Here is a 26917-nt window from a genome sequence, read left to right on the forward strand (position 1 = left end):
CTCATAAGGAGAGACAGACCATTAGGGATTGCTTTAGTTACGTAATTAAATTCTTTACTTGTAACAGGGAAGGATTTAAGATGAAGAAAACGTTCATAACTAAGCATTACACCATGACAATCAAAAAGGTCAGATATAAAAATAATGTTCTTATCAATCCACTTCTGTTTAAATATGGACTTTTTCTTGACAGTAATATCTTCATTATTCAAGCAACGTGAACTTACGTACCGCTCACACTAGTAGAGTTACGCAATGAGCCAGCGTAGCCTCAGCCACACACACACCGTACGGACAGGAGAGGCAGAGCAGCTCTGTGCCTCTCCTCTGAAATACAGCAAGACGGCGAGTGGCTTCTACGGCCGCTCTAGCTGTGGTTGATTTTTAAAATGTGAAGTAATCAGCCAAGTAATCTCCGTTTTTATCAAATGTACCGGTAATCTGATTACGTTTTTTTTTCTGTACTTGTAACGGACTACAGTTACCCTTTGTATCCTGATGATTACGTAACGCCGTTACATGTAGTCCGTTACTCCCCAAGCCTGATCACCAGACCTCCCCCCGTGCCAGAGACATGGGGTTAAAAGATGTAAACAAACCCAGGAGGAGTCTGGCCTCCACACTAACTTTTTTCTCTAGGACCACAGTGGCCCCCCTTTACTTAAAATTTTAGGAGCGCAAGCAGAAAATGTAGGGGCGCACACTGTAAATGGACTTGCAAAGCAAATATTCACATTTCCATTTCATTCATGATCCTCACACACGTTTGCCTGACACCTGTAACGACAGATCCCAGAGTCTTTGAGTCGCTCCTTTCACGTTTCATCAGTGTTAAAAATAACACCGCAAATTTACTGGTTACACAGCCTGAAATGTCTCTGGTAGCTCTTGCTAGCTTCACTAGTCCTGGTAATGGTGATGGTCAACCTGTCAATTTCAAATTGAACCTGAAAAGGTCATCTTGAAAACTGAGTTGCAATGATTCTAGCAACCTACTCTTTTCCATTCAGTCTCTCTCACTGAAATATTCTCCAATACCCGGAAGATGCCAGGAAGTTATACCATAATAACTTAGCCTATATGCATATGATTGGCTAAGACACCTCTTAATATTAAATTCATGTCCACAGTCACTTGAATTACAGAGGCCTTTGTATCCGCCGCTGAAGGCCCTGCCTGTCAAGAAGTGACACTGATCCAATCAATCAGAGGGCAAATTGTCATTGGTCCACTTCCGCGTTCCGTATATTAACCCATTGTTTTCCAAGACATGTTTATAACAATATTTAGAAATTAATGTTATTATTTCAGTCGGTAAAAACAAACCAACTAATGAATAAACAAAATCATTTATTAGGAGTACAAAAATTATTTCAATATTTTTTCTTAGGTCTTCACTGGCATGCAAACATTTGGGCACACCCCTGGTCAAAATTTCTGTTAGTGTGAACAGTTCTAAGCAAGGGGATTCCCTAGAGGATACATATATCTATCTTCAAAATTGAAATTTGCACTGCTACGCCGAGACCCCCTGTAACTCAGAGAAGCCACCGAGGACTCTGAAACTTCTCCCAGCCCTTAGTCCACATGAGGGTGAGTAGTTAATGCTATATGCTATAATGCTAAAATTTCAATTTTTGGGTGAACTATCCCTTTAACAAACACAGTCAGAAGACAGACGGCAACATGAGCTTTTATTTGTAGTCAGTTTTTCTGGCCACTTATTGAGAATTGAGTCAAATTCACTCCATTGACTTTCTTCAGGTCCTCTTGTAGCACAGCCAGGATAAACCTCACACTGGAGCTCCACTGCTGCTTCTCATCAAACACATGATGAGGTATAAAGAAGGAAGTCTAATCTGAGGGTGGTATTGTCAATTTGTGATATATCAAAGAGACATAACGTGACTTGAATCCACTTTGAGCAGCATATTAATAGCCGATGTTAATACGCCGGTGGACGACATCCTTCGTGATTCCAAGCAGGTCACCTTTCTAAGCTGTTTTAATGGAACTGCCAGTGCAAACACCTGCACTGTAAACTCAGTGGGCTTGTGTGTCGGAGCCAAAAACACTAGCGGGAAGCCATCTCATGACATTTCCCACCCACTGGGGGTGACAAGCCATTGCTGCGGTCCTTTGAGTCCCAGGATGCAAAACCTATTTTCCCTCAGCGGGACACCACTTCTCTCCCTTTCATCCGCCTCGCTCTGGAAATGAGAATGACGTTCCATTAGCGAGGGGAAAGAATTCCCCACCTTGGCGAGTGAGGGGTGCAATGCAGAGAGCCAATTGCCTAAATGAAATTCCAGTATGTGATGAGTGGGAAGTGAGAGGCTTGCTGAGTAGCTGGGGCTTATGCAGCTGCAAGGCTAGCGTCCTGTCCAAACCCCCAAAAAACCCACAATCCTCTGCCTCTTTCCTGTAGACTGCTGTATAATTTGATGAGATTCAGATCTGTAAGGAGTCTCAGCTGAATAGCAGATTTTGTGAGCTTGTAGATGGGCTTGCTGAACGGTATTTGTGTGTCTGCCTGCATCTAGTTCCAGACACCTACAGCATTTTTGTACTTACATAATCAGATAGTCCGTCTCTCTCCAGAGTCAGCCTGGACGTTTGGCTGCCGGTGAGGGAAAGGGAGACTCTGCAGCAGCAGATATGGGAAAACAACGCAGAGGAAGTGCGTATATGTGTGTGTGTGTGTGTGTGTGTGTGTGTGTGTGTGTGTGTGTGTGTGTGTGTGTGTGTGTGTGTGTGTGTGTGTCAGTGTGTATTCATGTTTGATCTCCCAGGAATAGCCCTATTACTCTGAGTAAGGTAGGTCTCTTGTTGTCAGAGTGATAATGTCTTTTCCTGCCTGGCTAGAAGATGAAGGCTCTTTTTATCTGTGCAGCCACTGGAAACCTCATTTCCTGGTCCAGTTTTGTTTCCAGAGCCTCAGTCCACTCACGGCCCCGGCTGCCAGCACCGGCTCTACGGGGAGAAGTATAGCGGACCGAGGCAGGAACGTGGAAAGGAGGACAGAAAAGTAGGAAGATGAAGGGTGGAGATATGTGAGAGCAGAGATGAATGGGGAAAACTCGTGTCAAGTTTTTGTCTCTGTTAAGTATTGATCAGAACAAGACACATTCCAAGGCGCAGACAATTTCACCACATCTACATACAGAGAGTGGGCTGAGGGTTGGTGTGCCAGACAGCACATGAGAATAACAGTCTGAGGCAGGCATAACATCACAGGGTTAATGTTCCCAGGCTTCTCCGATGGCTGATATTACTCACATTGCAAACATTACTCCCCAGACACTTCACAGCTGCTTTTTGTTTGTCTACATTTGCTTTTGAGGGAGTGTTGTCTGACAAGTCAAAACCTGGCACCGAACCGCACTAAAGCAGAACAGCACCGATGCTGTCTCTGATCGGATGCTTGCGTCAGTGGACTCACATGTGGCACACTGTGTGGACAGAGAATACAGCAGACAAGAGCCTTTCTCCTTCCTGGCTCAGCGGCTATAAGGAGTGTTCTTCTGAACCGTCGAAAAATCACCTCTATCAAAATACATCTCATCATATGGACTGTAGCTGCAGCAAGCACAGACACAGGAACTGCAGTCTTCAATTTAAAACAGCCTAAAGTGCAAACATACTGTATATCACACTATAACTGCTGCTTAATAATTAGACACCTCTGCCAGCTCATTGCTTTCTATCTTTTTTGTATGTTTGCACACAACCTATATAAAGTTAATCCTGAAACGAGCTGCACTTCTTGTGTAACAATTTTCAGTTCCAAACTCACTGCAGGTCTTGCACAGAGAGGAATCAGTGTAATTTACACTCCTTTACTTGCTACCGCTGCCTCTTAATTCCTCTGCTTTTCCACATTTAGTTTCAATACATGTATCTAATTCTGCAGAACAGTAAAGCAGAGTCAAAGACAGCTTCTAATGATACAAACACACTTTGGCTATCACAGCACAGCTGAGGCTGATGGGAAAATCCCTTGTTTGGCAGATATTTAAAGGGGACATATTATGGAAATATCACTTTTTGAAGGCTCTTAAACATTTGTGATCCCATAACCGTTCCTCAAGTGCCACCAACTCTATCCTGACGTTTATAGGATGGATTGTCATGGAATATTTAGTGGTGGTGGTCCTCCTCCAGTGTCAAAGTTTTAAAGGGGACATATTATGGAAATATCAATTTTTGAAGGCTCTTTAACATATTGACAAAAAAAAAAAAAAAAATTCAGGCTCCCTAGGTTGAAATCCATGTGGTTTTACAAGCTGTTCCCTCAGTTCTCTTCCAATGATGTAATTCATTTTCAAATTTGCACACCTGGTAGCAGTAGAAGGGGGCGGGGCAAGCAGTTGTTCATTAGCATTTAAAGGGACAGACACTGAAAGCAGCCGTTGTGAACAGGGCTGTTTTGAGAGGATGAAAAGAGCTGTGATGTTTGATCCTTGGGGGATTTTGACCAAAGCATGTCACAGACATGTCTTTAAGACACCTGGGAACTATTTTAATTTGTGGAAAAGTGATATAATATGTCTCCTTTAAGTTTCCAACCTGCTGGTGAAGAGAAGGTTACGTGTCCCTCAAAGTTATTGGTATCATGAGTGAAGCATGGATGTTTGTAGCATATTCCATGACAACCCACTGGTTATCCAACACTTTTCACTCAAAGCTCCAAATGTCGACCTCACTGTGGTGACAGAGGGAAAGTCAGAGGATCACCACAGTCACAGGATTCCTCTGTCTGTGCAAAACCTTTGCTATAAAAAAGTCAGGGGATCATGGAGAAAGTAAATAGCATTTATCCTTTGGGGACCATGAACGCCTCTCTAGAAAACCATATGGCAATCCATCCTACAGTTGAGGTATTTCAGTCCAGAGTGTTGCACTGAAGCGATGAACTGAACGAACAACAGACTAACTGGAGGACTAGTTGTACCACCCAACAGCTCATACACCACTAACATGTCTTTAAATCTTCAGAAACAGAGGACCCATGTTAGTAACAAACACAGCTGATTTATGATTTCAGATGTGATCGAATCAGAATGTTTGTTTCATGATAAACACAACCGCAATCCAACGTGTAGCTGAGCGGAGAGCTGAAAAACAACAAGCACCAACATGTACGACTGTAATTCAAATGTGGCTTATTTATTATTACTGTTGAGAGGCATACATTACAGTGCAAACCATTCTTTGGCAAACGTACAATACAATACAAATGTCATGACAGGTACTACTATATCCACATTGACCACTGGTTAAGGGACAGTGTAGGTAAAGCATGTTCAGTCTTGCGGAGCAGTGCATTCCATTGACACTTGGGAGTTTAAAGGGAAATGAAAAGGGAGTGAACCATGATGAAAACAACAATGAACTCATACAACAGATATATGGATAAAGAGCGGTAACAATGAGAGCTCACAGTGCTTTGGCAACCGAACCTGGGGCCAAAATGCATTTAGCCTGTTACTGAGACAGAAAGAGACACACACACTCACTCATTCACAGAGTTTATGAAATTACACCAAAATACTAAATTCAGTAAAACACGAGCACATCCCGGAACACGATGTTGCGGGTGTTGTTGTCGGAAGAGAAACCACAGTCAGAATGCAGTGGAGAGAAAAATACAATAAACCGTAAAACACACAGTCTGATGTACAAACCTGTCCAGTATATTCAAACATGTGATATGATACCAATTTACCAGTGCGACCGCCAGCCCCCGTAATCCACCTGGAATCCTGAATGGAACATTCCAGAGAGTATTATTTCTGTTTAGTGACAGATGCTTGCTCAGGACGTTACCACATAAAGAAAACAATGGAAAGGAACACTGCAGCTGCAGCCGCTTCGACACAATTAGGAGGCAAAGCAAAACAGGAAAACAAAAACGTGACTTATGTTACACTAAGTGAGCCAGTGCATGGGCTACAGTGAGCGGTGTCGGTCTATGTACAGTACTTTGCGGAGGACCAGCTGACGGGGAGTCAGTGGAGTGAATCTGTCTCACAGCAACACAGCGAAGAATTGTTTTGATTGACATTGTATCCCAATCATCGGCGCCCCTCCCCCAACATCACCCTTGCTTCCCCCCCCCCCCTCTCATATGGCTTCCATTACAATGGAATGAAGGTCAGAGGGCCAGAGAAAGCCTGCACACCACATATGCTCTGCCTGGAATGACGTCAGCCCCCCCCCCCCCCCAGCGCTCCGAAGAAACACGGAACAGGCTCGAGTAGAGTAGACGGGGCTCGCAGGTGGAAACATCCAAAAAAAAAAAAAAAAAAAAAAACTCAAAACGCACGAGCACAAGCCTGAAGAGAGAAAAGTGGACGCTCGACAGAAGGAATGTATGCAAGCGTGTCCTTGTGTAAACGGGCGCCGACAGAGCAGGACCACGGAGGCAGAAAGAACAGTCAACAGTCATGGTAGCAGTCCTTCAATTGTCTGTAGTCTGTGGACTAAAGATGAATAAACATGAATAAAAAAAAACCCAAAAAACAACTATGAGCAGGTCAGAAGGAGAATACTGCTGCGGTAGAGTTCGCAGTACCAAAGGCTAAAATCCTGACCTCGTTACAACATTCATACATAGTTTCATAGATAGAACATGTGCTATTTATGTAATATTAGAAGTTACTAAATCTTTTTTTTCATACATTTGGCTTTAGAAGACTGAGCAAAAAAAAAAAAATACTGGGACAAAGTTCACAACATTACAGTGGTAAAAATGGAGGATCTTTCACTGCTTTCTGAAAGCAAAATGACACTTGGAAAGAAGCACGACAGTGCAACGAGAGCTGGATCGAGTGTCCTGCAACGGGGAGCAGCGCGCGGCTCCACCTCACTCAAGTTCAGGACAGGCCAGCAGTGACGATACATACGTTTACTAAAGAGGCGTCCAAGGAGAGAGGAGCAGTAATCAGTAGACATGTCTTTTGCATTACAAACATTTTTGTAGGGCTTCACATTATCTTCATATGCAAGCATTTTTATACAAAAGAGGGAAGAGGAAAATACATATTCATAACATGATATAAAAGCACCGTGGATTAAAAGATGAAGTAACTCTATTCATAATGTCTTTTAGTTTGAATAAAACAAACCTCTCAATTGTGACGTATCATTAAGAGGCATATACTGAGTGTATATAGGTTGCTTTGTATACAAAACACAATACTGAAGATTTGTATTTAGTGATTAAATCATTAATAAAAAAAGGGGGGAAATAGCACCAGTTTTCGGCATCTCTAACCTGAGAAAATTTTGTGATACATCGTAACGGCTGCCGCCTTTGAATCTACTTCCCTTTCCCGCTTGTCGACGGCAACTGGCCCCTGCGTTTTGTCAACAAGTGTTAGTCACAGGAGAGCAAACACAGTGGCTGTTTGTTACACTTCAGAGGCCTCAGTGGACTCCAAGCCAGGAGGAGAGATTTGTCCGTCTTGTTTACAATCCACCCATTCATCCATGCATCCACCCATCGGTTCAGAAATAAATCCATTTAGTGATCGCTGGCTCGTAGCCAGAGGATTTCAAACTGAGCCTCAGGCTGCTGGTCCTGGAGGGGGGGGCAAGAGGCCAAAAAAAGAGAAAAAAAAATAAAAAATAACAACCCCTCCACTGATCAAAGAAAAAGAATACAAAGTGAAACAAAACAAAAAACTGAGGCTATTGGGTCTATCGAGGCTATTCGGTGGCCGCGGGTTAGCTCACCTTGGAAAGTCTCATCCTCTCTGGATGTCTGTGTGTGTATGTGACTCAGACACTAGAATGTGTGTTATCAGGGGGGTCCTGAGGGTTAGTCGTGGTGGGTGTCCGCTCCTTGCCGCTTGTCAACGTCTGGCTGGTCCAGGCACACGGGGCAGCAGGCGCCTTTTAACTTGACGGGCCGTTTGCACTTGGCCGGTGGACAAGACTCCACAAAGCAGGTCACCTGGGCATCCTGGGGAGGGGGGTGGGGAGGGTGGGGAGAGCAAAAGGTCAGTTACCTTATTAGATTAGATTAGATGAAATGTTCATGATCGCTGTAAGGTTTAGTTTAGTTTAGTTTATTAGTTTATTAAGGGACAATGTGCGATTACATGAATCATTTAAAGGAAAAAAAATGAGAAGATGGTTGCACCAGATTTAGCTCCCAGCTAATTCCCATCTGTAGTCCCTACACATAACATAAAAGTGATAAAATACACAGAATACAAGCTACTATACAAAGGTGAGGCATAAACAGACACAGTTAGACAATGGACAACACTTGTATGAGGTAGCAGGATGCAAACGGGTCAGGACCAAAAAAGAGAGGAATTGTCTGGGGGGGGGGGGGGGGGGGGGGGGGGTGCTCACCATTAACAAACATTACAATATCATGGAAAAGTCAATTTCCAGTAGTTCAACCCCAACCAAGTATTGAGTGCATATAGATGGACAGATTTCAGAAGGCCAACATTTCTATATTAAAAATGCTTAAAAAAAAAAATCCTTTGCAATATTTCAATTTTGGAGATACTGAATTTTAGGTCTTCACTGAATGTTAGTCATAATTATTACTATTAAAATAAACTGAATAAATAAAGACATGGGATGTTTCATTCAGTGTGTAATGGACATATAGGCCTATATAATGTGTTAGTTTCACTTTAATTGAACACATTCTACATCGCGGAGTCGACGTCTCTCCTTCACCTCTGAAACGGGCAGAGCTCCGTGGGAAACACCTGCCTGACACAGCAACGTAGGGAACCGTGCATGTCCGTGGCGCACAGCTCCACGGACATGCACGGGGGGGAAAAACGGCGTCGCCGTCGCACCGATGTACGCGGATACGCGCCGCTTTGGGTAACGAGCGCGCACGTCGCGCGTCTACATTGGAGGTTATCAGTATAATCAGAGACAACCATGAATGAGTTCGCCTCAGTTTCACGTGATTGTCACTGTCAGCCTGTTAGAAAAACATTTTACTGACCCCAGCTGAGACGCTGAGACCCCCCCCTCCCCCCCTCCCCTCAAAAACAAAAACTCTTCGGATCTGAATGATTCACACAAGTCACCTAATTGGTCATGAAAAAAGCGAGTTTCGCTTTTCGGCGCGCTGTTTGCATCCCTGAGGTAGGCAAAGTGCAAAGTGCTTGTAGCAGCAAGATGTTGATTGTCATATACTGTATGTGTAGTGGACACACACAGTATATAACTGTATGTGTAGTGGACAAAGTGCAAAGTGCTCATAGCAGCATGATTATTCATAGTATTGATAATAATAAATAAAGTAATAATAAAGATAAAACATGAAAGTGGTAACCTAGCAGATGTAATACCAACGATGGTAATTCTCAGTTACAAAAAATAAAAAATGACCAACTATGGTAATGTGACAGATGTATCTATGGATATCAGATGGCAAACGGGGGCAGCTGCAGCGAAGACACGGGGAAGGAGCAGCAGTATAACAGCCTATTGTCTGGGATGACTGCTGCACAGATAAAAAAACGTGTTGCAGAATGATTTCAGTGTGTGTGTGCTCTTGAGTTCAGCAGCTACTTTGTTTACAGTGTGTCGTTGCTTTTGTTGGGGCACGGAGCAGCAACTGAAACGTTTTGCTCACGACAAGGTGATGGACGACAGGGCTGAGCAGAACAATGAGGCGCTTTGTTCCGCAGCAACAACATGATGTGTTGAACCAAACTGTTCTTTCCCAGACAGGCTTTCTCGCTGCGCTTCCGCCTGCCAAATTTAATTATTACAAAAAAAAATAAAAAAAATAAAAAAATCCTCCAATTACAGGGAAGCGAGGAAAGTGGAAGGAGATAGTTTTGGGGGAAGCCAAAGGAGCGAGAGAGAAAGAAAAAAAAAAAAAGAGAGGAACTGACAGGTGTGTTATCTGATGTGGTGAGCAAAATAAACTGTGTCACGGAGGGCCGGGGGGGAGGATGTGAGGCAGCCAGGTTTGGCACGAGTGCTGCCATCACCTGTGCCAGCAGTTGGCATCAAGGAAGTGTCAAAGATAAAGAATGAAAGGCAGAGAAGTGGCCGGTGCACACAAACACACTGTGGGGAGACGGGCGCTGCCAAGAGCCGCTGGAAGAGCTGAAACTGTTGCAGGAGGAGCGCCAGACGGAGGGGAAGTGGGGCAAGACGGCTCACACAGACCTGGTCCCGATGGACCCGTCTCATCTGTCCTCCATACACCCAGACTCTGACGTCACCAGAGGAGAGGAAGCGCTGCGTGCATGGTAAAGCGTTGTGCATACTGTAGCCTACACATGTATCTGTTTGGAACTCACTCTGCATTCACATATGGAGCAGGAGTCCTTTTTCCACCGCTCTCCGTCCGTACGCTCACGTCCCTCACTATCAGTGCAGTCAGTTTTCTTCAGACGCGCTTCAAGTCTTTTAATCTGAAAACAAACAAAGACACAGACGTGGAGTCAGAGGAGCGCTTGTTTCTGGTTACAGCAATACAGCTACAGACACAAACACAAACACATATACAAGGGCGTTATAAAACAACAGCGTTACTAACGGCACTATTTTTTTCAGTAAGGAGAAATCAAAAAGTTACCTTTTCCCCCGTTCTAACACGGTTAACCTTTACTGACAATAAAACACGCTGTTACTTGATTCAAGAAGTCCCGTCACAAAATAATACAAAACACAAAGTGTACATTATATACCCTTTTTTTTTCCAGTCCATCAACTAGTCGGAAAAAAGCTGTTTATCTGGAACTAACCAATTCACTCAGTATTCCTCCACAGGCAGATGTGGAGCCTGCCTGTGGAGGAATACTGAGTGAGTTGGTTAGTTCCAGACAAACAGGAGGTTAGAGTTATGGTTAGAGGTTAGGGGGGCGAGTCCAAGTAATTTGACATATTTGAGCATTTTTATTAAAAAGTAACACAATAGTTACTTTTTCTGGTAATTAGTTACTTTTAAAATGTAGTGACTCAGTTACTTTTTGGGGAAAGTAACTAGTAACTAGGGCTGTTCGATTTTGCCCAAAAATAAAAACCAGATTTTCTTCTCTCAAAACCCGATTTCCGATTACAATTACGATTTTTTTATGAAATGACAAAAGACAAAGAAATTATTTCAAATACGGAATTTTTTTTATTGAAATAAGTTTGTGGTGCTGTGATCTTTAACTGCCACGGACTTCAGACAGACTTTACAACGGGGAGTGCTCTGCTTTTACGATTTACACGTTTTTAACATCGTCCTAATTTAATAATCCGATTAGGATTTAAAACAGATTAATCAAACAGGCCTACTAGTAACTATAACCAATTACTTTTTAAAAGTAACGTGCCCAACACTGTACATGAGAATATCCATACTGTTGGAATCTGCTATCTATAATATAAACTACACATGATTCTCTAAAAACACTGGACTCTTCATACTTGAACCATCCTGCACCTCACAGACTGGAGCTGACCAGAGTGCAGGGTCAGGATGCTGGGCCCCATCCAGAGGAATTAAGTGTACCGCTGACATGTTAATGAGAAATGTATGGGCCTGGGCCTGAGCCTGTGTGTTAGCCTACAGCACTGTTTCTCTTACAGAGATAGCAGATGTGCACGCAGCATGTGAGAGAGGCAGGACGTGTCTAAACTCAGAGGACTGTTTTAAATTTACTGGGAGAAGCAGAGGGATGCTCAGCTGCACATGGCTCTGAGCTTTAGACCAGGACGCGACTCAACTATTCAACACAATTCACCCCTTTTTAATAGTAAAGAGGTAAATTACCTCCACTCTGTCAGGATTATACCTCATACACAACAACACCTGCATAAACCACCTCAAAGAAACATGTTATCATCGTAGCAATCTGATCTGATCCAGTGTTGCACATGACACCTGTCATAGAACATCTGATCTGACCACATCAGATGCTTCTCACATGTATTATTTAAAAAAAACATGACAATTACTATTCCGTTCCTGACTGTGTGTGTGTGTGTGTGTGTGGTTACAGGTGCATACCTGCTTTCGTAAACTTGTAATTGTCTTCTGCATGTCCGAGACAAAGTCCTGGAAGTCGGTGACTGTGGGTTCAGTGCTTTTTTTAGGAGTCTGAGTGACATTTACAGGACGTTGTACAACCTCCTCCACTGGGCTGCAAATGTACAGATACACAGGGAATATGAAGTCAGATTTCTATAATGAGACTCTTAAGCTGCGTTCACACCAGACCTTTTATTTTTGTCGCTCGTATCACTCTGAAGAAAACGCTCCGTCGCTCAGCTGCAGTCGCTTGTCAATTTGGCACAGAGCCACAGACTCGCATTTTCGCTTTGATGACATCATGCCCACTGCCATGTGTCTCTGTTTACACCGGCACCACCGGGATTACGGCAGCCAATCAGCGCTGAGCGACGAGTGACTGACGGCCGGAGAGTTGGGATTTCTCATCTGGAGCGACAGAGCTGGGCGATTAAACGCTCAGTCGCTCGTTTGCATTCACTGAACATGTAAACTCGTCACTCATTCGAAAAACAAAAGGTCCGGTGTGAACACAGCTTTAGTGTCAATAATACACTTCTACACAATACATCACATTTTTCACATTCTAAATTCTTGCATGAAACTTTTTAAAATCTTAAACAGCTGCATTTCCATACACAAGTGTTGCAAAGGTTTGATTCATCATCAAACTGTTGGCTGCATTTCCACATCAGGTCCAGATGTTACCTGGTCTCCTGGATGCTGTTGGCCGGTTCGTCCCCTCTGTAGCTGTGCTCGGCTGACCGGCGTCCCCTGAAGTGGTAGGACAGGGCGTTGAACTGACCCTTGGTTCTGCAGTCTGGGGAGTGGTCAAACACAACACAACACAACTAAGCACGCCATAGGTCACTAACAGAGGAACAAACCAAAGAGCTGCTGCTGATTTAACTTCACAACATTCAGAATCAACTTCTGTTATTTTACTCAATCTGATCAAATATCAAGAGTGAGGAGTGCAAAAGACAAGACGCAGAACGTAGGTAAAAGGTAAACACAACAGGTAACACTGTAGGGTCAGTGCAAATGAAGATGTAGTTCAAAACTGTTGTAGAACAGCTTTTAAAGGGATACTTCAACATTTTTGGCAAATTCTCATATTGCCATAATCCCTATATTCTCAGCAGTAGGTTCATTACCTTTAATTGTCGATGCAAGCTGTTTTTAGATCAGTGGGGCAGAGACGTGAGCTGCTCAGCTAACGCAATGGAGGTGCATGGTATTTCGGCACATGAACCAAATACTCGGAACTACTTGTGCTATGCCGAACAGCCGTGTCTGAAATGTAGTTCCGGCTACGCATTTACCTCAAAAACAACTCTGTCTCATAACGTTCCATTAATATCTCATAGCGTGGTGAATGAGCAGGTCACAACTTGTCCACCAGAGCGTTTTGGAGTTGTTGGATTGTGTATTTGATGAGTTTGATGAGGGAAAGGTGGAAATACCATGCGCCGTGCAGAGCTCACGTCTCTGCCCCACCGATCTAAACACAGCTTGCACACTATTAAAGGTAATGAACCTACTGTTAAGACTATTGGGATTATGGCAATAGGTGAATTAGCCAAAATGTTGAACTATCACTTTAACAAATGATCTTGTTGAGTCATATTTACACTCAACCACAGTGTGGCTGCTCTTTTATTGCTGTAAGACAATGGAATAATTGAATGAGCTGAAGTCCCTGGAGACTATTCATGGACCTCCAAGCTGCTGATCTGCTGCTGCTAAAATCTCATTTTACTAACACAAACCAAATGCGTCAGTTTGAGACAAAGACAGAGCTGTGATCTGGTTTTTATGTCCTCTTACTATGACACTCACAGAGAAATCCAGACAGAATATCTTTTGTTTCTGGGTAACAAACTGCCTCTTTGCCCTCACTGAGCAGAGTGATCCTGTCAAAAATTTCCTAGAATTTCATTTGAAAGCTGATTTGGTCATGGCATCAGTGACGGTAATCACTAATGCCCATGGTCAGCTGAGTGCCATGACCAAATCAGCTGCTAAATTCAATTCAGACTGCTGTGGCCCTGGTCAGAAGCTGAGGACCAGCTCGTGCCCCGGTGCACATCTGGAGGTACTGAACCGAGCACCAACAAACAGCAGATGATAAAGCTGCAGAGCCACAGACACACAGACACACAGACAGACGGATCCAGCTGTGCAGTCAGCAGCTCTACATCTTTATCAGCCTCCTCACAGCACCTCTGACTCACCAGGCTGCTGCCTGGAAGAGACAGTCTAAATAAAAACAACAAGACTTATCTCATGTTGATGGATATGCATTAGCTCACAGATGCACTCTGATACCCCGCCGCGCTGCACATACACACACACACACACACACACAGCAAGCTTTCAGCAGTGTCCTCACTGTTGATTGAGCCAAACACAACTGTGAATGTTGCTGCAGCTCGACAGACAGACAGACAGACAGACAGACAGACAGACAGACAGACAGACAGACAGACAGACAGACAGACAGACAGAAACAACTACAGTAACTCCTCCTCCTCCTCCTCCTCCTCCTCCTCCTCCTCCTCCTCCTCCTCCTCCTCCTCCTCCTCCTCCTCCTCCTCCTCCTCCTCCTCCTCCTCCTCCTCCTCCTCCGTCTTCTCTCTGGCAGGATATTCTCTGTTTATTAGCTTTGCTCTTCTCTTGTACATTTGTACAAGAAGGTCGAGCGCTGGGCTCAGACTCGGGGATGAAAGGAGAATAATTAAGAGGCACCATGTGGTGCTTATTAAAATGTTTTTTTAAATCCCTGTCTATTCAGCCTCCAAGGATAATGCATTAGGATTTTCCTCAAGCTCAAGCTGCATCACACAGTTCATTCATCACAAATGTGGCACTTTGTGGCTTTGTCCATTAGAAAATATAGTTTAATATATTTGAAATGATACCTAAAATGAACTTGGCACATTAGCTGACAAATAAAGGTTTTGATCTCATAGATTGTATCGTTGAAACACAAACACAACCATGGATCTTTTTGCTTGGCTTCTTTAGTGGCTCAATATGCATCAACTATACATGTGCACTTGCATCACACATTTCAATTGTAGATACATTTTCATTTCATCTATTTGTTTTATTGTTACTGCATTATCACCATTATTAACAATCATCATTTTGCTACTTCTTTTTTATGTATTGGGGCTTTTATGCTTTTACTGTGACAGATAGTATGAGAGTGACAGGAAATCAATGAATCAAATGAAAGATAATGTACTTCTCTACCATACAGATACACTTACACACCATTTGGGAATGGAACCACCAACCTTCTGACTCATGGATAGTGTATGGTCTGCTACCTGCCACACAGTGTGTTTGACAGTGGGATGTTAACGGCCACATTGTGTCCTTGAAACTCCAAAAGAGCACTGATTACATCTTTCATACTTCCACCTCACCATCGTCACGGTGAGCTTATTTCACCATGACGGCGCTCAGCCTTCTTCACCGCGTGGATCACAGTTCCAAAGAGTTCATCTAAAAACATTGTCCCTGTAATCTGAGCCACTTGTTCATGTCACATCTGATCATATCTCTGAATCAACGCTCCAGAGCCAACCATCCATCTAAACCCTCATGCTGGTTTATTATAACAGCAGGGGGTGCCTCTTCATTCACCTCCTATTCGCTTTGTCAGCTGCACCCACGGGTGGAATGTTTAAACATCCAGGACTTAACTCCAAATACCATCTTTTACCCCTGCAATTAGCCGGGGCAGTCAGTAAAAAAGCACAAGCCTTGGGTATATCTGCAGAGTTCACAGGAGGAGGAGGAGGAGGAGGAGGAGGAGGAGGAGGAGGAGGAGGTCTGCTGTCTGACTGAAGTGCTGATCCAGCAGAGCAGAGGGGCCATCATGACATTTTATGGCATTTGACTTCAAACTGTATTTATTAAATTCACCCTCTGACAGATGCTGAACGTTTCTCTTCCTCATTACGAGCTCAAGCTTGATAAAAAAAAAAAAAAAAAAAACGTTATTCCTCCACTCAGCTCTTCTCTGAGGAGTCACGCAGCGTTTACACTGAGTGAGATCCAGGAGACAGTGGTGCTGTGGTCAGAGAATAACCCTGTCCCTTTCAGGGGGGGAGGGGGGCATGTAACCAGTGGTTACTGTGAAGCCGAGCTGCCTCCAGGGGAGATGTTATCAACGGGGAAACAAAAGGTGAGGATACTGTACGACTTGAGCCCCGAGACGTCTCCACAGCTTCCTGCGCCGCTCAACTATGTGTTCTTTCATCATGGAAACAAGAGCAGAGCTTTGAAGAGCGGAGCGGAGATGATGAGAGACGGGACAGCGAGGGGTTGTGGTGGTTTCACAATACATGGCTCACCCTCAGCGTGGAGGACGTGCAGCCTGCAGATCTTTTTACTGCCGTTGTGATTGACATCTGCAGCCAGCGTGTGTAAACTTGCACAGTTTTTTCAAAGTAAAGTGTTAGTGTATTCCCAAGAACTTGGCAATACGATACAGGGGCAAATATACGATATATTGCGAAACTATAACAAGACGACATGTCGTGATTTTTTTCTTTTTTGGGGAAAAAATTGCAAGTTAGTTAAAGCAGAAGTAAGCGGAATATTTGTGTTAATATAAGTGTTAAATAGTTCTATCTTCCGACAGCAATCACTTATATAGAGTGTTTGGTCTGAAACACGGGTCTGTCAGTCACTCTGCTCTGCTGTAAGCCCAGGAGAAAACTTTCCTTGTATCCTACAACCTTTATCCAATGAGGAGAGAGAACGGCATGAAGGGCTGTGTGTGCAGCCAAGGGATGTGCGTGAATGTGGTGACGTAGGGACGAGGACCAATAGATAGGGGCTGCTAACTAACGAAGTTAGCCAAAACGACCGGATCGCTTACTTCTGCTGTAACGCTTGAGCCTGTGATGAGCCACAGACCTGTACTCTCTGAAAGTTCTGTTGGAGCGGAGGATTCGATGGCTGAATGCCGAGTTTTAAATGCAACACAAAAATGAAGTACTGCTGTGAAGTAAGAGCCGCAGTTCGCGAGTACGTGGCAAAGATGCAAGCTGACCTTGCCACAACTCGGGAGGATATGGCGAAGTTAAGCGCGGCAAAAGCCGCAGAGGATCTGGATGAATAGAAGAAAAATGGCATAAAAGGTCTCTCACACCATCCCAACAAATAATCAGTACACTGGAATTTTGCTCTCTGTCGATTGGACCACTCTGTGACTTTATGACATGTCAGGCTACAAGATGAGACTGTTGTTCACTCATGACGGACAAATATGGACACATTTGTGCAGACACACACGTAATCTGTATGTACTGTCTAGAGCTAGACTTCAGCTCTGTATACTACCTGCCGCCAACATGTTATGTCAAAATGTAAAAAGAAAAAGAAAAGATTATGATGAAGATAATTATTCTGTGGGTAATGGGGGCGGGACTAGATAAGCTTTAGCTTCTCCCGCTTTCCCTTTCGGCCATGTGTATTGTATTATTTGAACTAAGATGAAGTGTGATGATGATGATTTAATTGACATGCCCGAAATAAACAAATAAATAAATAAATAAATGTTTGCATGTAAATTGTTCATAAAAAATCTATACAGTGATTTTGAATATTGATACAGAAAGGAAATATCGCAACATTTCACTCCCATGAAGTACTGGTTTTGTATTAGACTGGTAATAATCCAATAAATGGATCTTTTCACTTTGTTATTATGGCTTATTGAATACAGATCGATGAGTAAGATTCATTTAAAATTAAAATCTACAACACAAAAGTGTCCAAAAAGAAGAGATCTGAATATTTTGTGATTCTGAGAGTAAAAACCATAAAGAATCAAAATGACTCCAGCTCCTCTCACCTTCACAGCAGTCCTGCCACATGCGCAGGTCGATCTTTGGGACGTCGTCACAGCTGCCGTAGCCGTGGGGCAGCTCGGCCACGCGGAACACGTCCTGCTGGATGCGCGTGATGTTGTCCCCGTTGTCGCACAGCACTCGGGTCAGAGAGGCCTGTTTGAGCTGGGTGAGCTGGGCCGGGGTGAACACACCCGGGTTCTCATACCAGAATCTGAGGACAGAGGTAGAGACAGGATCAAACAGGATTAGTAGATTAGTCTTCTATGATGTGTCAGAGGGTTAGTACCATCAGGTCTTCTATACTACTGAGATGTGTTATTAGAATTACTGCCTTCACCAACTAGAAGTTATTTACAGTCTCTCCTTCCTGAGATTCAGTATAAGACCAGAATAATGACCACAAGTGTTTTACACAACGTTGTGATATCATCACCTCTTTTTATCCTTTTTAATATTTGAGTCCAATTTTGTCGTAACTTGTGAATGTTTTATGAGGTCACCGTGACCTCTGACAGATTCCTCCACACCAAGTGGATGTTTGTGCTAAATCTGAAGACTGAGATATCACATTCACAGCATTGGAACAGGCCGACAACCAAAGAACCTAACGCCTCCGGCCCCAGCTGCTGCTGGCATGCACGGATTAAAATGAAGAGTAACAGAAAATAATACTAAAAAGAAATACTGCAAAAAAGCCTTTAATCATGATCCCACATTGGGCTTAGTATTTATTGGGGTCAGACTGGGGCTGGGTAATTACTTGAATATTTATTTAATCAAAACCGACATTTAGAGCCTCTAACCGATGTAATCCTGCCTGTGTTGGTTATTTCACTTTCCTCCCTTTAATTCTCTCCCTACTAATGCACACTACTGGCTGGGTGGTCACATGACAGCGCTCCATCCAGTCTGCTTAATGGAACATGAAGGAAAACTCAAACACCAAGCCGACTCTTTACAGCGTTGAATTAAAGGGATAGTTCACCCAAAATTGAAATGTCACTCATTATCTACTCCCCCTCATGTGGACTAAGGGCTGGGAGAAGTTTCAGAGTCCTCCGTGGCTTCTCTGAGTTACAGGGGGTCTCGGCGTAGCAGTGCATGTCCATATAACGGTTGCAAATGGATACCAACTGTCTTCATAACAAAAAGACACACCAAAAAACATCAAAATACCTCCATGCTGCTCGTATGTAATGTCCGTCTTGTATTGAAGCCCCGAAATGCGAAATTGTCCCGGAAAAAATTAAATAAGTCTATATTTCAAGCTTGTTTTGTAGTGGAAGCTTCTCAAAGCTCCTCTTCCCGGTTCGTCCAATTTGGATGAACTGGGAAGAGGACAGACCCTGGTTCCGGGAACCGGGAAGAGAAGCTTCCGCTACAAACAAGCTTGAAATATAGACTTATTTAATTTTTTTCAGGACAATTTCGCATTTCGGGGCTTCAATACAAGAGGGACATTACATACGAGCAGCATGGAGGTATTTGGATGTTTTTTGGTGTGTCTTTTTGGACGAAGAAAAGTGAGCACCATTCACAACCATTGGACAAATACTGCTGCGCGGACCCCCCCGTAACTCCGAGAAGCCACGGAGGACTCTGAAACTTCTCCCAGCCCTTAGTCGACATGAAGGTGAGTAGATAAAGTAATTAAAGGGATAGCTCACCCAAAATTCAAATTTCACTCATTATTACATTGCATAATTAAAACGTTGCAGATCAATGCTGACCGCGATCATAACCTCGATCCATGCCCGCAATGCATGATATGATATCTTGCTTTGGTTAGTGACCATCGGATGTCCACTACATTTTGCTGTGAATTGTGGGAAACAATGGGTGCACCATATTATATAGTGAACATTACATTATCTATCTATCTATCTATCTATCTATCTATCTATCTATCTATCTATCTATCTATCTATCTATCTATCTATCTATCTATCTATCTATCTATCTAGTTACTATATGGTGCACTATATAGTGAGTATTGGTGTATTGGTGAGTGTTGAGGTGAGTGCATTGTTACTGTTACTGTACCTGTCACCGTCCCTCAGCCGTTTGAACTGAGCGGCCAGCAGACACATGAGGGTGGGGCCCAGTCTGCTGCCGGGGACCAGGTCCTCAGCCATCAGGGCGGGGAACAGGTCTATGTTGAGAGGAGTGCCGTACAGCCTGCCACACACACACACCAGTCAGGGACAACACACTCAGTACGTTTACATGCAGAGCTTAATCGAGCTATGCTCAAAATTCGAGTTTGGCGTCAAGTCGGTTTCAGCGGGTTAATACGCCTCCTGTCTAAAAAACTGAATATAAACAACTTAGTGAGCTTAATAATAAATTCTCAATTGCAGTTCCCGACCAGACGCACCAGTCTGGGCCGGATTCACGCTGAGAATAGGATACAGGCTTCCTTTTTTCCTCCCTCTCTATCTCTCTCTCTTTTTTTTTTTTTTTTAATAAAACAGTCTTGCTGGTGGCGCTGTGTGAAATGCATTGAATCGGCGCTGACATTGGGTTTTTTTCTTTACTTTGCCGGGTTCGGGCGGCTTCTCTGCTCCACTTGGCCCCGTCTCTACTGTTGTGGAGCATGCGCACATGCATTGTCCAGTTATACTCCGACTAAAGGTGCAGCCACACTATAGTATAGAGAGCCCAAGCGGAAGCAGGAAGTAACGTCGCCATGGGACCTCAACTCTGTAAAACTATCCATGCAAGTGAACGGGACTGAAAGTTTTATTTCGTGATCCGATTGAATTGTGCCATGAGAAAAAAATATGACCTCTACCTGTTTAAAACATCACGTTTCATCCAGAAAAACAAGCAGTTTATCGTAAAGCAGCAACAGAAGAATGTATTTTGTGTGACGACCGCTCTAGGACTACAGATCTGTTGTCCCACAAAAAATACGTCACCAACTGACACGGTAAATTTTTTTCTCATGGCACAATTCAATCGGATCACGAAATAAAACTTTCAGTCCCGTTCACTTGCATGGATAGTTTTTCAGAGTTGAGGTCCCCATGGTGACCGTTACTTCCTGCTTCCGCTTAGGCTCTCTATAACCGACCAAATCGCGGAGCGTCGTGTCGCTCTCATTGATAATACATTAGGTGGCGCCGTCGGGAGTCAGCGTCGCCGCGTAAAGCATGCTGGGATGCCTGACGACGCGACCCAATGTATTCTCAATGGCAGCGACGCGATGCTCCGCGATTTGGTCGGTTATAGTGTGGCTGCACCTTAAGGTGTATACATGACGGAGAAAATCGAATTCCAATCGCATTATCTGGGTGTCTTAATCGGAGTTCTCCAACTCCGATTTCAGTCGGACTAAGGTGTTTACCTGCACTTCAGTTGTCCAGTTATAGTCGGATTAAGGCAATAGCTCGGTTTTTTCAAGTGTAATGTAAACGTACTGACTGTGTAGACACTTATTACATAGCATAGGTTCCCTGGAGTAGATGTGATTGTAGCCCTCAGTCATCTGCTTCCAGCTGTTACACCCTGGTCTCAAGCCAAGTTCTGCAAACCTCTAAAAGTGTGAATCCCAACACTGAGAGTGTGATTACCTCTGCAGCTTCTCTCTGACACTCGGGTTCTTGATCTCATTCCTCAGTTCCTCGAAGGTCTGGGCTGAGGTCAGGTTGCAGAAGGTCCTGTAGTCGTTGTACGGCGGGATCCCGTGATCCCGTCCCCTCTGGATGTTCATGGCGGCCAGGTCCAGAGCCACGGCGTGGGCCATGGAGAACAGCCTCTCCGTCAGCTCCGTGTTGAGCAGCTGCGTGGACACGCGCATCTTACCGGCCACGCCGAAGAGGCCGCGCAGCAGCGGGTCGATGCCTCCCTCGTTCACGATGCGGAACGGGGAGAAGAAGGCCCGGTGCAGGGAGATGTGTCCCTGAGGGATGGGCTGGAAGTCCTCGTCCAGCCTGTAGAGGATGGGGTTGATGAGGGTGTGGCCGAAGCGGAACGCGGCCGTGGCGAAGGCGCTGAGGATGCCGGCGTTTATGTTGGGGTTGTAACCTGCGTACGTGCCCATCATCTTCACGCCCACCTCACCCAGGATCTAGGAGACGGGGAAAGGGATGGAATGATCTTTATCTCATTACTGACTTCAGCAAGAAACACAGAAACACAGACTGAAGACAGAAAAGTAGTAGTGTAACAGATAGGGGTGAGACACAAGGTTAAATTTGACGATATTTCTCATTTAAAGGTCCAGTGTGTAATAACTGCCAAGGTTTATTGGCAAAATCTGAATATACTACCATGAATATATTTGTATACGTGTATAATCAATATATAATAAATATTTATTTGGTTTTCATAGCTTTATAATTAGTCTTTATGTGCTGCCATGTTTGTACGGCAGCCTAAAGGGAAAATCCAGCCAGACAGAGAGCAGGTTTCAAGTGTTTCATGTGAGAAACTTTTCTCTTTGCACTTTTTTGCACTCTGTATTGACAGAGTAGTACTTGGATTATGGTTTTGCACGTATTGTTTGCACTCTAAAAAAAGAAATATTTAATTTGATTTATTTTATTTTAACTTTTTTATTTTTTTTATTTTAGTTTCAACTATGTCACATTTAAGAAACAGCTAAAGACATGGTTCAGTAAAAACCAGCTCTGTTAACATTAAGGGTAGTTTTATGTATTTTTTCTCTCTTTTATTAACAATAGTAGGCACTTCACTTCATGCACTTTAAAAATAGCACTTTATGACGGATACTGCCTGATGATGCACTTCGGTGAATCTCAAATAGCACTTTACAACATTTATTGTCGAATAAATGCACTTTAATATCTCGCCATTCTTGTGTGATCTTGTGTGATGTATTGTATTTGTATTATGCTCATCTCTCATCTTTTATCTATTTGTTTTGTCTTTGTCTAACTGTCATTTTATTTGTGGACCAAGGGACCGCAGATGGAAATTAGCTCTTGAGCTAAATCTGGCATATTTACAACAAATTATTATTTTTTGTATGTTCATGAATATGCCCAGTAGTACCATTACAAATAAACTTATAAATGAAAAGAAACATTTGTGGAAAGAAGTTCAACAGTTAAAAGCTCATGTTTAGGTCATATATGCAAAATTATAAAACATTTCAAAATGCACCTGCATTGTTTTGTGATTCAGTTAAAGAATTCAGTCTGTTTGTCCAGTCATATTATTTAGTCATTGTAGTTTTCTTAAAGGGATAGTTCACCCTAGAATGATATTTCGCTCATTATCTACTCACCCTCATGTTGACTAAGGGCTGGAAGAAGTTTCGGAGCCCACCGTCCCTTCTCTGAGTTACAGGGGGTCTTGGCGTAGCAGTGCATTTCAATGCCACGGTAGCAAAGGGACACCAGAGCGCGCATGCGCAAGAGCACATGAGAGCACTGAGACCGACTCGAGTCTCAGTGCGAACATTGCGCATGCCCGCTGGCAGCGGAAGACCGGACAACAACACTGGGAGCTAATGCTACAAACATGCTTGGAATGTGGACTTATTTAATTTTTTTCGGGACAATTCCGCAATTTGGGGCTTCAGCACAAGACGGACATTACATACGAGCATCATGGAGGTATTTGGATGTTTTTTTGTGTGTGTTTTTTTACGAAGAGCTCTGGTGTCCCTTTGCTACCGTGGCATTGAAATGCACTGCTACGCTAAGACCCCCTGTAACTCAGAGAAGGGACGGTGGGCTCCGAAACTTCTTCCAGCCCTTAGTCAACATGAGGGTGAGTAGATAATGAGCGAAATATCATTCTAGGGTGAACTATCCCTTTAAGTGATAAAATATCGCCTCGTTCTCGTGAACCCAATATGGTGTATCGTCTCGTGAGCTGAGTGTACTGTGTTACCTTTGGCAGCCACTGGCTGTAGGTGATGTGCTGCATCTGAGCCCCCACGATCTTCCTGGCCTCGTGGTAGATGGTGTCTCCGTCCCAGTGGGGGTTGAGCCTCAGCAGCTCCGTGGCGACGCGGTTGTGTTCCCTGAACCAAACCGTGTGCATGGCGGTCAAACCCAGCTGCTCGTTGGCTCGGTGGTCCCCCGCTAAGAAGCACGGGATGGGACTCTCGTTCTCGTCCCTCATGCACTCGGTGGGCGGTCCGGTGGCGAAGGGCAGCAGCGGCTTCCCCGTGCGCTGGATGATCCCCTGGCGCAGCAGACCCCTCTGGCTCGCCAGGTCGCGGATCTCCTCCGACTCGTGGCGCGAGTTGCCGTAGACGTTGGAGGCGTCGATGTAAGAGGTGAGCTGGTTGATCTGCTCTCTGGGGTAGACGCTGTTCATGAGCAGCGACGTCATCCCGCTGCCGCACACCGGGCTGGACCGCACGAAGAACATGCAGCGGGCGCCGCTGCGCAGCTGGCGGGGGTCGTTGGGGGGGAAGTGGATGGGGAAGCAGGGCGGGTCGTTGGTGCAGACCTGAGTGCACAGCTGGCCGTCGGAGAACCGGGACTGGCTGAGGGCGGCCACCGTGGAGTCCAGGTCGTGGTCCAGGAACTGACCCCACTGCATCAGCATGTGAGTGTAGCGGTCGTCGGGGGTGATGGTCTCCGTCCCGATCATGCCGGTGGACACCAGGCGGGGCAGCGGCAGCCTGAAGGCGTTGTGCAGCCGGTCGGTGGCGCCGCGCGGCAGGTTGAAGCCGTTGTCGTAGACGGGCTTCAGCAGGCGCTCGAAGGCGGTGAGCGAGGCGCCCCACATGGGGTGCTGCAGGTTGTTGCAGGTGCCGTCGTGGCTGCGGTACTTCTGGTGGAAGCAGATGTCGGAGCAGTTGTTGAAACGGCGGTGGGCCGTGCAGCCCGACAGGTTGGCGATCACGTCCAGGAAGTGTGGCGACACCAGGTCGTTGTAGCGGAACGCTGCGGAGGAAACACACAGTCAGCACGCTGAGAGGGCTCAGGCTCAGGCTCACAAGAGATTTAAGGTTTCCTTTGTCCACACGGCCATTCAGTTGCTAAACAGCAGATCATAAATTGTATGTACTGTATACAGACTGTTCACGGCTGTTGTTACCTGCCCATTGCATTTGCACTTTAGGCCCCATGCTGTTTAGTGTTTATTATTTATTTGTTTGTACATTACTGGCACCTTTTAATCATATTTTATCTCTGCAGTAGGTACTTTTAATCTGCCAATGATATGTTACATGTTATTTGGTGTTGTCTATTTGTGTATGTGTTTGAATGTGTGGATCTTCCTGGCTGCAAACCAATTTTCCCTGTTTGGGACAAATAAAGACACTTTGGGCCGGATTTACTAAGGTCCCAGATAGCGGGCGCTAAATTGTTTGCACCCGCTAAAATATTGCATGTTTGGTTAGTGAACGCAAAACAGGTGATCTACTAAGAGTAACCCGCTAAATGAAAACACTTGCAAACCACAATATGTAAATGAGGGTTTTGCGCGTGGTAATCGTTTCCGCCATAGAGAGAGTGGACAGAGAGCTGGATGGACGAAGGGACAGAATGACATTTGATCCGATGCATACAATGACAGCATATGTGTTCATCTCTCTCACACTCTGTTTAGATTAATAAACACAAATCGCTACAGGGCCCAACTCGTCATATAGTGACGAACAGGGAGCAGCTGCAGCGACAATCACACACCTAGAATATGTGTGTGTGTGTGTGTGTGTGTGTGTGTGTGTGTGTGTGTGTGTGTGTGTGTGTGTGTGTGTGTGTGTGTGTGTGTGTTTGTGTGTGTGTGTGATGATCCAGTGGATTAATAGAGAGCTCAGGTGGGACACACGGATCTAAACGCTCTAACCACTGACCAGAGGGATCAAAGACGGGTGAAGGCAGCGGTGACGTGTCTCAGTCCGGGACCGGGACTGAGAGACGGAGCAGCCAGGTTAGGCTGTTACAGAATTACCCAGACGTGAGGAAATGCAGACCAGATCACTGGGCTCTGACAGGTATCAAACCAATAAACGCATAAGTTTTGGCCAAGTTGTATCAGTTAGTACATGGTTTTCAGACGTGGTAAATAAAGACGCAAAAACAGCCACCGCAGTCTCTTCCTGGTTTGGTAAATCACATTGCGTGCGCTCAATAAATCGATTTGCATCTACTCCTCCCAGTATTTTGCACGTTCTGGCAGAAACGCCCATATTTACATATTCATCAAGGCAAACACTCTAAATGGATCGCAGGTGCTATTTTGCCCATTTAAGAGACGCAATCCTTGGTTCGTCCGGTTAGTAGATCAGGTTCCACGTGTGTTTGCGCGTGCAATCACGTTTGCACACGTTTTAATACACCTTTAGTAAATCCGGCCCATAGACACTTTGAATTTGACTTTGACACATGCAGCAGGTTTCTGAAACCAATCCTTATTTCATTTGTAAATATTTGAAGTGGCTGCTATACAGTAGGCTACTACTACCTACTTATATATTTTGCTTTTTTCTCTCTCTCATCGTCTCTGCTACTCTCTGACTACTGAACTCTCCCCTGGTCCAAATATCTCACACAAGAATTCACACACGCGCAAACACACACACAAAATTTTTTTTTTTTGTATTTTTTGGTAACACTTTATAATAAGTAGTTTATAATAAGTAATTAGTTAAAGGGATAGTTCAAGATTTTGGCAAATTGGCCCATTGCCATAATCCCTATAGTCATAGCAGTAGGTTTGTTACCTTTAATTGTCAGTGTAAGATGTTTTTAGAACGGCGGAGCAGAGCCGTGAGCTGCTCAGAGCTACGCTACGGAGGCTCATGGGATTTCTTGGTTTCCCTCATCAAACTCATCAAGTAAATTCATGCAAAACTGCTGATGCGCGTTGCCTTTAGGGACAGTTTTTCATCAAGCAGTCTCTGTATTTCCCTCGAAAACAACTCTGTCTGGTAACGTTGTGTTATTATCTCATAGCGTGGTGAATGTGCAGGTCACAACTTGTCCACCAGAGCGTTTTGGAGTTGTTGGATTGTGTATTTGATGAGTTTGATGAGGGAAACCAAGAAATCCCATCAGCCTCTGTATAGCGTAGCTCTGAGCAGCTCACGGTTCTGCTCCGCCGT

At 44.4% G+C, this 26917-nt stretch overlaps 1 protein-coding gene across 1 annotated transcript in view; it reads right to left on the reverse strand.

Moving 5' to 3' along the window:
- Nucleotides 1-7043: 7043 nt before the first annotated feature.
- The window catches only part of pxdn (peroxidasin), a gene marked incomplete at its 5' end in the record, with an annotated part of 83543 nt that continues 63669 nt past the window's right edge, over nucleotides 7044-26917 (reverse strand). Inside the window, 8 exons of the mRNA XM_083998670.1 lie at nucleotides 7044-7969; nucleotides 10302-10415; nucleotides 12002-12134; nucleotides 12710-12821; nucleotides 17880-18088; nucleotides 19921-20055; nucleotides 21453-21949; nucleotides 23743-24749. Coding sequence (XP_083854796.1) covers nucleotides 7826-7969; nucleotides 10302-10415; nucleotides 12002-12134; nucleotides 12710-12821; nucleotides 17880-18088; nucleotides 19921-20055; nucleotides 21453-21949; nucleotides 23743-24749 — 2351 coding nt within the window. The 3' untranslated portion in view covers nucleotides 7044-7825. The remainder of the gene's footprint in view (nucleotides 7970-10301; nucleotides 10416-12001; nucleotides 12135-12709; nucleotides 12822-17879; nucleotides 18089-19920; nucleotides 20056-21452; nucleotides 21950-23742; nucleotides 24750-26917) is intronic.

The sequence above is a fragment of the Trachurus trachurus genome (genome assembly GCF_905171665.1).
Source record: "Trachurus trachurus genome assembly, chromosome: 22".
Classification (NCBI taxonomy): Eukaryota; Metazoa; Chordata; class Actinopteri; order Carangiformes; family Carangidae; genus Trachurus; species Trachurus trachurus.